Consider the following 11,892-nt stretch of genomic DNA (forward strand, 5'->3'; position numbering starts at 1 on the left):
AAAAAAAAAAAAAAAAAAAAAAAAAAAACTTTAAAAAAACAGAATAATTTAAAATCTTGCAACTGCTTCATATGGCCCTTGGAATAATATCCACACTGGCTGTGGCTCTATGAGACTACACAACCTGCCTCATCTGTGGCTTTAACTCTGTCTTGTTACTCTTTTCCTTTCTTGTACTTCAGATGCCATTGTGCCATTCCTTTAATTACTAATCCTGTGCCCTTCCCAAACTTATCATGAGGTTACTTTTTCCTATCTTTTGGTCTCTATTCATACATTAGCTGCTAAGAAGGGCCTTTGCTTAAAAAAGCAAGCTCCAAAAAGCCAACTGCTGTGGCACAGGACTCCAGTTTCAGCACTTGGCAGGCAAAGGCAGGCAGATCACCTTGAGTTCAAAGACAGCCTGATCTATATAGTGGATTCAGAACAGCCAGGACTACACAGAGTAACCTGTCTCACAAAACCAAAATTAAAAGAAAGTAAACTTGATCCTACATCCACAAAAAGATCAACTTTCCCTAGTTTCTCTGTTAATATTGAAGTTTGTTGTGCTAGGGATTGAACATAAGAATAGGCACATGCTCAGCAAGGACTTGGAACACTGGCTTACACCCTACACTACTCCTTCCTTCTTGTTATAGCTGTAGAGTAATTACTACCACCTACACGGGTTTCAGGTTTGCTTCTCTTTGGTTCTTTCATTATAGTGTAAACACTTGTCAAAATGCATTCTTTTTCTATATACTACTAAATCAGCAAGCCCCAAGCATAATAATGCATGGCATATCATCGAATATCAGAAGGGTGAATAGGGCAAGAAATGAATGTAATTACGACACTGCTTTAAATTTAAATTTTAAAATAAATGTAATGAAATACACTTAGGATTGCACACATAGCAAACAACATCTAACAAATTTTTCATATTGAAAATTGCTTTTAACAGAAGTTCATGGCCAAGCAAAGAAAGGAAAAGGAGCAGAATGAGACTGAAGAAAGAAGCTCTAGGTGATGGGGGAAGGAGGAATGAATTCATAGAAATTCATTTAGGGTCCAGTTGATCTGTGTAGTTTTGTTATCATTTAATTTGTAATTTTTGTTTCAGAAACATATTCATGTTGTACAAATTTCTGATTGCCCTTGATGTAGAGAAACTGATGGGAAAATATGATGGGTTTGATTTTTATATCAAATCATCAGGCATGGATACCTTTTAGAAGTGTTTAAATAAATGTTCCTACTGTATATTTCAACACTGTTGTGTTTGTGTTGATTTGTAAAGGCTTGCTTGCCTCTGGTTACAGACAAGGTTCTTCTCTACAACCCTGGGATTTAGAGTATTTGGCAGTTCATGTGTTACTGGAAGTAATAGCATGGTATTTTACTTTGTCTCAGCCATCCAATGTGTATAAGTCTGGTTCTTATATGCTCAGTTTTTCTGCATAATGAGATGACATCATGTTTGTCCAAGGGAAGATTGAGTAAAATACTGCTTAAACTTTTTTTTTTTTTTTAAAGATTTATTTATTTATTTTGCATGTATATGAGTACACTGTAGCTGTACAGATGGTTGTGAGCCACCATGTGGTTGCTGGGATTTGAACTCAGGATCTTTGGAAGAGCAGTCAGTGCTCTTAACCGCTGAGTCATCTCTCCCCCCACCTGCTTAAACTTTTATATGTGTTAGAAAAACTTTTCTTTCTGTTTGTAGAAAGGACCTGCCAGATCATGGAAGTATTAGTTTAGATATACAGAGCAGTTTCTACTTTATGAATTTCCAAATATGATTTTAAAACATCTGAATAATTTAATATACAAAAAGTTGTAAAGGGGGCTGGAAAAATGACTCAGCAGTTAAGAGCACTGACTGCTCTTCCAGAGGTCCTGAGTTCAATTCCCAGCAACCACATGGCGGCTCACAATCACCTGTAATAAGATCTGGACTCCCTCTTCTGGTATGTCTGAAGACAGCTACAGTGTACTCTTATACATAAAATAAATAATTCTTTAAAAAAAAAAGTTGTAAAGGCCTCAAAAAAAATTAACTGAATGTTTTCTAAATAGGTACTAGATCCCATCCTTCCTGCTCAGTCAATACTTCAGACATACCTGCTAACTTGAAGTTGGTTTCATTTCTGATACCTCAGCATTTCTGTATAATAATAGGAAAAGGATGAGTAGAAAGAAGTAACAACTCAGAAAATATCACTTTAGGTACATCCCACCATAGCACAGAAGGTTATGTTGCACAGCCAACAAAAAGTAAAGATCTGGGGCTTGAGAAATGGCTTAGAGGTTAAGAGCACTGTCTGCTTTTCTAAGGCCCAGGTTTTGATTTTAAGCCACCTACATGGTGGCCCACAACCATCTAACTCCAGTTCCAAGAAATCTAACATCCTTTTCTGATCTCCATGGCATCAGGCATGCTCATGGTACACATACATACATAGAGATAAAATACGCATACACATAAAATAATAATTTTTAAATGTGAAGATTATACCACTCCCCTCACCCCCATACCCTTCAAACTAATTGCATATTCTGTTGAGAGTTAACCACAGCCCAGGCAACATTACAAAATACATGCAGCCAACTAGGGAAGTCAAGGGGAGAATGTTGGCTTACACTTGTCAAGGCTGTTGCAGTTAAGTGGTAACAAGAAGAGATTCTAAATAGTAGGAGAATAATAGGCCAATATTTGCAACCAAGGAAGCTTTAGACTTCATCAACCTAGTCATTTTCTGGGGCAGTGTTGGTCTTTATTCTTAGCCCCTGGTAGGAAAATCTTTCTTCCTTTTAATTATCTCTTAAAGGCTACTTTCTTAATGTGTCATGATTTGAAAGTTAGTGTAATGACCAATAATGACAATTATGTGTCAAATAATTTTCCCTTATGAGACTCTCGTTGCAGATTTTTGTTGTTTTGTTGTTGTTGTTTTTGAATTCTTCCTGAAGTTTTCAGAAAATACTGAAGTATGTGTATCCCTTTTTGATCTTGCTGTGGTTGTGAAGTGTATGTTCATAACAGATTCTGCTTACTGGTGGGGATTTGACTTTAGATTGATGCTCACCTCTACAAAGTTTCTGTCATTTCACCAGTAGACACCAAAGCAAAAGCAGGTCACATTCAACTTATATTTGTGTGTGTATGCATGCACGCGAATGTATGGATGTGCGTTCATATCATGGCTTTCATGCGGTTCCCAGGGATGAAATTCATGTAAGGGCAGGTGCCCTTACTAATTGGACCACCTTGCTATAAAAGTTTAGAGCTTTACTACTTTCTCTGTTATAGAATGTTATAAAAACTTGCCTTTCTAGAACCGCTTCTTTGATACCAGCGGTTTAAAATGTAATGGGGATTGAGGGTGTAGCTCAGTAGGTAGAATATTTGCGTAGCTTGTACGAAGCCTTGCTTTCAAATCCCAAGCACACTCATAAACCTTGTATGTTAGCTAATACCCTTAAACCCAGCACTCAAGCAGTCTAGGCAGAAGGATCATTATCTCTTAAAGAGAGGTCAAGGTCATTCTCAGCTACATTGCAGGTTCAAAGCTAGAGTTTTTTATTACTTGATTCTAAAAACCTATCAACCAATAAAAAGACATGGGGGAAATTTATGTTCATTTACTAATTAACATAATTTCATATGCTTATGCTGATTAACTATCCTATTTCCAACTCAGCTCCAGTTCTTACCCATAATTACTTCTAGTATCATTTGTACATTACCTCTTGGCCATTGAGATAGCTCAGCAAGTAAAATTGCTTGCCACTGAGCCAGAAGACCTGAGTTTGATTCCTGGCATCCTCATGGTAAAAAAGTTAACTGCCACAAGTTGTCTTCTAACCCTCACATTCACACTCACGTGTACCTTCATGTGTACACATACTTATATATGTTATAAAATAAAATATCTATATGTAAATTGAATTATGCCATTCTACCCATAAGTGTTAGGTTGTAACCAGTACCATTAAAAAAAGTGTCTGCATGACAAGCATGCCTTGATGACCCCAGAGGCCAGAAGAGAGTATTAGATCCCCTGGAGCCAGAGTTATGGGCATTTGTGAGCTGCCATGTGGTGCTAAGAATCAAACCTGCTTCCTCTGGAAGAGTAGTCCCTATCCTTCCACCTTATTTTTAAGATAGTTCTTTCATTAAATCCAAAGCTCAATATCTCTGCTATACTGACTGGCTAACAAATCCAAGGGATCCTCCTGTTTCTCTACCCTCTCAGAAAATACATTATTCTTTTTAAAACTGTCTGAACGCAGATCCAAATAAGTTTGATACATTGTGATTGTATGGTGGGCCTTTATATAATTAACAATATTTTTTCAGGGCTGCATTTGATTCAGTGATAGAACATTTACCTAATACATAACACAGGAGGCACTCAGTTGAACCTTAATATCTCAGACAACAGGCTTAAATGTTATGTTTTGTTTTGTTTTGTTTTGTTTTTCAAGACTGGGTTTCTCTAAGTAACCCTGTCTGTTCTGGAACTCAATTGTAGATCCCTCTGACCTTGAACAGAGGCGATCAACCAGCCTCTGCCTCCTAAGTGCTAGGGTTAAAGGTGTGCACCACCTCTGCCCATCTGTAATGTATATATTGTAATGTATATGTAATGTAAATATTACATGAAATACATACATTGATTTTCTGTGTCCTTGTAATTTCTTTGATAAACTAGGGGTTTGATTGGATTCAAGTTTTTGTCTAGATACTTATATTTCATTTTCATATGTTTTAGAAAATACTCACCTGCATTTGAACAGAGAAAAAGTCTAATATATAGTCTGAGAAGCACTGCTCTTGATCTAGATTGTGTTGATTGCGGACAGTTGTGTGTTGACTGTAAGTTTATAAATTAGAAGTTCTGTGTGGTTATTGGTTTTTGGTTTTGCCTTTTCCTTAGTGTCCTTGGAACAAGGAAACCCAGGACCCTTTATATGTCAGACTGGTGCAATTAGTGAGCTCCATCCCTGGAGCAGTAGTTGGTTAATCCACCCTAATCCTCTGGTGGCAGCAGTGGAACAGGCAGGACTTTGGGTTTCCCGGACAAGGGAACCCCTAATGCAAGCATTAAACCAAATCCACAATCCTAGAAACATTATAATTTGATTGCTTCTGTTTGGTAAAACTGTTTCTGGCAGTGCTGTTGTCTGCCTCCTCAAGAGGCACTGATCTCTCCCTCCCTCCCTTCTCCCATTCCTCCCCAACTTGAAGTAGGACTTGTTCCTCAGCTTGGGTCCATTTAAATTCTGATATTATATTTCTCTTATGGCTGGAATATTCTACTGTTTATAAATTATTACTATGGAGGCAGGGGCAGGTGGCTCACTTATAATTACATTTTTAAATCTTGTGTTATTAATTATATATAAAATATTTCTATTCTTCTGAAGACTTTAAAAGTCTATTTTAAAATATCTGGCTTTTTCCTGTTGAGGCTGTATTACCTTTCTCGGAATCAGGTAACGTTCTTTGTTAATTTTATCATTTTATTTGGGGGCTACATTTTGGTCAAATTTTAAAGTTTTTTTCTTTTTTAAAGTTAGATTTTATTGGTTTTATTTATTTTATTACTTTCATGCTTGATTGTTACCAGAAATTTGTGATCTTGTTTAGAGACTAAGGCAGAAAGATTGTTAGTTGCAAGCCCATCTTGACTATCATTTTCCAGGCAACCTTGGTAAGTAATACATAGAGAAATCTTGTCTCAAAACAGAAAAGGGAAATCGGGCATGGTGGAGCACTCCTTTAATCCTGGCACTCAAGGAGGCTGAGGCAGGCGGGTCTCTGAATTCAAGTCCAACTTGGGCTCTACAGTGAGTTCTAGGATATTTGTAGAGAGCCTGTTTTGTTTTGTTTTGTTTTGTTTTGTTTTGTTTTGTTTTGTTTTGTTTTTAAAAGAAAAGAAAAGAAAAAGGAAAAAGGAAAAAGGGAGAAAGGGAAAGATGAGAAAGTAGTAATAAGCGTTGTGAGAAGGATGAGGGACACTCTCACTTCTCGGCTCTGACTTTCTTACGTCTTCATAAGCAAAACCGTGTACAACATCTCTATTTAGGTTTCTGAGAAAGATTGTATATGCGTGTGCGTATTGATTGACCATATGTGTATAAAACATGCTTTGTCCTTAGAGACTTCCTTGAGAACGTGAGCATGAAGCACTGCATGACAGTATAGCTTGTTCTAAGTGCTCCCTGGGTAGCGTAAATGTCAAGAGTTAAGCACAAAAGGAAATAAAGAACTATTAAAGAGGGGCCTCAGGGTAAAGCCAAGTTACATTGTTTGTGAAGCAGCATGTAATAAATTGAGATCTACACCAAAAGCAACTCACCAGCCAACAATGTCACCACACAACAAGTGCCTGTTGCAGAGTGACAAACAGAAAGCCACTAAACACTTGAGGATTAGATAACACACATGCAGAAAGTGAAATGCTTAAATAAGAAAAGAGATCTCAAAATAACTAGGTAAGCCCCTACACTAAGATTCCAGGAGAATGGGGGTGGGGGTGCCTAGAAAATAGAGCAAATTAAACCCAGTAGAAGCAAAAATAGTTAAGTAGTGAAATTAGAAAAACAGTAGAAAAGTTAATAAAACAAACCCCTCTCTAGAGTTAATACAATTGTGAGCCTCTGGCAAGCACTGAGTGAAGTAGGGAGCAGCACCAGCAGGCTTTGTAGCCGCCACAGTAACAAAACATGCAGCGTAGAGGAAGTGTTTGAGAACAGTTAGTCTGAACCCTGTTGGAAGTATTTAAAAGGTTTTTTTGTTTTTTTTTTTAAACAATTTTTTTTAATCTTTAAGATTTATTTATTTATTATATGTAAGTACACTGTAGCTATCTTCAGACACTCCAGAAGAGGGAGTCAGATCTTGTTATAGATGGCTATGAGCCACCATGTGGTTGCTGGGATTTGAACTCTGGACCTTCGGAAGAACAGCCGGGTGCTCTTACCCACTGAGCCATCTCACCAGCCCGTATTTAAAAGTTTTACAGTACTCATTTTATAAGCTCTTTCAACCATGTAAAACTAGTTCCAATAACAAGAAGTCAATGTAATTCACTCTTAAGAGCAGACTAAAGAAAATTATATATATTCAGAAAAGGCATTTGACAGAATTTAATGTCTATTTTATGTTTAAATCCTGTATACTAAAAACAGGATTTTTTTTCTTCCCGACTTAGCTCCTGTTCATCTTGGAAAGAACAGTTGTAGTGGGTTATGGATAACCACGTTCCAAAGGGACTGAGCTTTGTGTGTGTTGCCTGCTCTCTTGGGCAGCAAGGTCAAGGTAACTTTGGTAGTTGGACCCTTTCCTAGCCCCAATTAATTTTGTGTAATGATTGAGTACAAGTAGCTGGAGTGAGCTAGTCATGATTGGTCATTTTCCAAAAAGGTTAACCCTCTGCTCCTAGGGAAAATGAAAGCCTTGCAATCTTAGCCTCTCTCTACTGTGGTACCTGCAACCAACATCAATCAATAGACAGTAGCATGGCGAGGAGTAGGTAGGAACAAAATGGTCAGGTTGCAAACTCAGAGCAGAAGAGGACAGACGTGTCTCGACACATCCCTTCAAGATACACCACTGACTGGAGACCTCCAGAAGTTCTACCACTTGCTACTTACACCATTCCACAGAACAAGCCTTTAATCACGGAGCTTTAAGAGGTACTGAAGCCATAGTACCTAACCTCATACTTATTGTTGTAGTCTGGTCTCAGGAGAAAATCATTCCCCACTGCTAGGCAACAGTACTGTAAGTAAATATACTTGTTTCTTTCTCTACAACTCCCCTGTTGTGCCTCAGACAGATTATAAGTGAAGTAGTTATAATTGCCTACCCAGAAAGCTTCAAGGCAATAAGACACTTCAGTAAAGTTGCACTCAGCAAGCAAAAACTGATATTTTCTGCACACAAATAGCAAAATATATGCAGTATGTTTGCAATTTTTATTTAAAAAAAAAAAAACAGGTATAAGTGTGCCCAAATGTGTATAATCTATGAACTGAAAATTCTAGCCAGCTATGGTAGCACACACCTGTAGTCTTAGCAGGTCAGAGGCTAATGCAAGAGAATCAGAAGTTAAGGCCAGCATTAGGCTATATGAGACTGTTGGAAGATGATTACGTATATGCCTTGCAGAAGACCTGGGTTTGATACTGTGTAAGTGTCCGTACTGGTTAGTGTTTTTGGTTATCTTGACACAGGCTAGAGTCATTTGAGAGATAGCAACCAAATACCTACACAAGATCAGGATGCAGGGGAGCCTGTAGGACATTTTCTTATTTAGTGATGTGGGAGGCCCCAGTCAATTATGGGTGGTGTCACCCTTGGGCTAGTAGTCCAGGTTCTTTAAGAACACAGACTGGACAAACCAAGAGAGCAAAAACTGCCAATGAACAACACTGCCTCTGCATTAGCCCCTGCATCTGAGTTGCTGCCTTATTTGATTTCCTGACCTGACTTCTTCGATGATGATGTACAGTGATAGAGGGAAGTGTGAGCCAAGTAAATCATTTCCTCCCCAAGTTGCTTTAGTCACGGTGTGTCATCATAGGAATGATAACCCTGACTACAAGTGTCATACTCAAGAGTGTGCTACTGCCAGAAAGCAAAACTTGTTGTAGGCCTTTAGGACTAGATTGGGATTGCTAGCTTGGCCTCTCCAATGTACAACTATTATTGGACTAACCAGACTATGTTGTGTAAGCCAAGATAATAAATACCCTTTTTAACCTTTAAAAAAAAAAAAAAAAACCCATTGTGTAAAACCTAGTTAAATGGGTGAGAAAGCAGATAGACTAATAGGAACTACTTGCAGATCACAGCCCAACAAAGGCTAGACTGTATGCTCTCCCCTACAAGGCGACACCTTTAGTCCTAACACTAGAGAGGCTGAACAGGCCAGCCTGGTCTACATGGTGAGTTCCAGATCAGTCAAAATCACATAGTGAAACCCTGTCAAAAAAGACTTATTTGACTTATGTCAAAAGTGGCATACTTAGCAATCATCAACACATAGTCTTAGTTAGGGTTTTACTGCTGTGAACAGACACCATGACCAAGGCAAGTCTTATAAAGGACAACATATATTTGGGGCTGGCTTACAGGCTCAGAGATTCAGTCCATTATCATCAAGGTGGGAGCATGGCAGCATCCAGGCAGGTATGGCGCAGGTGGAGCTGAAAGTTCTACATCTTCATCTGGAGGCTGCTAGTGGGAGACTGGCTTCCAGGCAGCTAGGGTGAGGGTCTTACAGCCCACATCCACAGTGACACACCTATTTCATCAGCTCCACACCTAATAGTGCCAGTCCCTGGGCCAAGCATATATACAAACCATCACATATAGTTTGCAAAAGTTGATGCATAGATCAACACTAAACAACATTGTTAGCCATTGAAGAAATGCAGCTTAAAACTGTACTAGTGGGCTGGAGAAATGGCACTGTGGCTAAGAGCACTCGCTGTTCTTATAGAGTACCCAGTTTTAGTTCTATCACCCACTCACATAGTGACTCACAACTTGTCATTAACTTCAGTTCCAGAAAATCTAACACTCTCTTCTGACCTTGAACATCAGGCACACAAATGGCTTACATATATACATACAGGCAGGAAAACATAAAAGCAGATTGTAAAAAACATAATTAAAATTAAACCCTTGGTAACGTGTCCTTACAAATCTATGAGAATGGCTAAAATGAAAATTAGTGGCAATGAATGGAGAAACTAAAGCACTCTTTGTATTCTAGCATATATTTACATTCATGTGTATATGTATACTGCCTGGTATCACAGAGACCAGAAGAGTCAGCTGGATCCCCTGGAACTGGAGTTGTTATGAGCCACCACACAGGTTCTGGGAACAAAATAGGTTCTCTGGTAGAACAGCCGATGTTTTTAACAGCTGAGCTCCTAGATCACTCATATTGCTGATGTGCATATAAAATGGATCAATATTTTGGCAAATTGGTAGTAAAAACAAAAAATGAAAAGCTGTATTATATGTGTCTATGTTCTGTTATAAAATGTTTCCTGAGTTTGGCTGCCTTATAAAGAAAATAGGCTTATTAGCTCACAGTTCGGGAGACTCAAGGTCATGACACAGATACCCACTTAGTTCTCCTAAGGCAAGTGGCATGAGCACAAGTGAGTGAGTCAGCACTGCACTCCTGGGCCCCTGTAGGGTCATGTTCATCTTAATTCAGTATGTATTCAGTCAGTAGTCCTCCAGGGTCTCAGATTTGTCTCTGACAGATGGCAAATACTTAGTGAGCTATTAAAATCAAAATAATCCAAGAAGGAGGAAGTAGGTAAGTCCCAAACAGGTCTAAAACTCAGCAAGCAAACATTACTTCCTATAGCTACAAGTCAAGTATTTGGAAACACTGACATGTAAGTACCAAAGAGCTTGGTCAGTCCCGTGCCTTTGGCCTTGCCAGTCACGGTCCACACAGCCTGTCTTCTAGGGTAGTTCTGCTTGCTCCCTGTGGCCTTAGGTGTTTCATGCCTGGTATTTCCATGTTTCTGCAATCCCTACTGTGTCTCAGGTCTCACCTCCTTGCACCTTCCTTGGGAAAATCCTACAGCAATTAAACAGCCCTGCCAGCTGTTGCCTGCATCTGGGCTATCCTTTGAAGCCTGGGTGGAAACCTCTGTGACCCTGTAAATTCTTACATTCTGCATGCCTGTCAAGCCAGCTTCATGAGCAATACCAAGGTCTCACTAATGTAGCTGGACTTTTGAATTGCCTGGGTGGATGAATAAGTTAATGTAAATTGAGTTTTAACTTTTACATTCTCAAGATTGAAATGAGTGAGGTCTCCGACTCCTGAGACCATTTCTAGGCATCTTTCCTGCTGTCGTGATTTAAAGTACTTTACTTTTTTTTCCCTTTTAATCTTTCTGCCTCATTCATTAGTTCAACTTCCTGAGGCTTAGTGACTGCAGCTGTGCACATCACACCTAGTACCTTTTCTTTTTTTTTTTAATATTTATTATTTATATGAGTACATTGTAGCTGTTTTCAGACACACCAGAAAAGGGCTTTGGATCCCCATTACAGATGATGGTTGTGAACCACCATGTGGTTGCCGGGAATCGAACTCAGGACCTTTGGAAGAGCAGTCAGTGCTCTTAACCACTGAGCCATCTCTCCAGCCCCCATACCTTTTCTTCTCCAAAGCCTTAACTTTTAGCCAAGCAGCAGCAAAAGTGTCCTCACTTGTTCCCCCTTGAGATGCTTGCTAGACCTTTCTGGCAGTGTATCTTCAGCAGTCAACCAGAGTCTTTGGTATATGAATTTTAAAAAGCTCTCTGGTTCCTCTGTGCCCAGGGACACAGCATAACACTCAGCCTTCTCCCTTTAACTACATCAGTTCTTTCTGTGTCCTTATTCTGCATCTTGGCAGGGGACTAGTTAGCACCTGTACCTGACCTCTCACTACTGGGATCTGAAATATTTCATCTTTGCTAAGATTGGTTCATTATAGGATATTATGGCCTCTTCCATCAGATGGAATAATAACACTTTGAAAAAAAAATTAAGTTTGGACCCTCGTAATCAACTTTGCTCCCTACCCTCCTTCCTTGGAAGTTTTCACTGTATAATTGGTATTCTGGAGGGAAAAGTGCCAACAGGATGTGGAGAAAGACTGAAATTGGTTCACTATTATGGAGCCAAGAAGTTCTACAATATGCTACCTCCAAACTGAAGAAGCAGGAAAGCTAACATCCAGAGACCCGGAGAAAGGGCTACTGAAGGCTGGAGGAAAGGATGGGGATGTAGGCTCATGAAGAGAATATACTGGCCCTTCTCCTTTTGTTCTGTGTAGGCCCTTAACAGTATGGTGCCTGCCTACCCTC

The 11,892-nt window shown here is 39.2% G+C and overlaps 1 protein-coding gene across 13 annotated transcripts in view; it reads left to right on the forward strand.

Annotated features, from left to right (window-relative positions):
- Positions 1–1,253, forward strand: part of Znf638 (zinc finger protein 638) — a 71,577-nt gene extending 70,324 nt beyond the window's left edge. For all 13 annotated transcript variants that reach the window (XM_021188629.1, XM_029535547.1, XM_029535550.1 and 10 more), the window contains one exon: positions 947–1,253. In XM_021188629.1, coding sequence (XP_021044288.1) covers positions 947–1,012 — 66 coding nt within the window. In that variant the 3' untranslated portion in view covers positions 1,013–1,253. The remainder of the gene's footprint in view (positions 1–946) is intronic.
- Positions 1,254–11,892: the final 10,639 nt, after the last annotated feature.

Source organism: Mus pahari, chromosome 2, assembly GCF_900095145.1.
Source record: "Mus pahari chromosome 2, PAHARI_EIJ_v1.1, whole genome shotgun sequence".
Classification (NCBI taxonomy): Eukaryota; Metazoa; Chordata; class Mammalia; order Rodentia; family Muridae; genus Mus; species Mus pahari.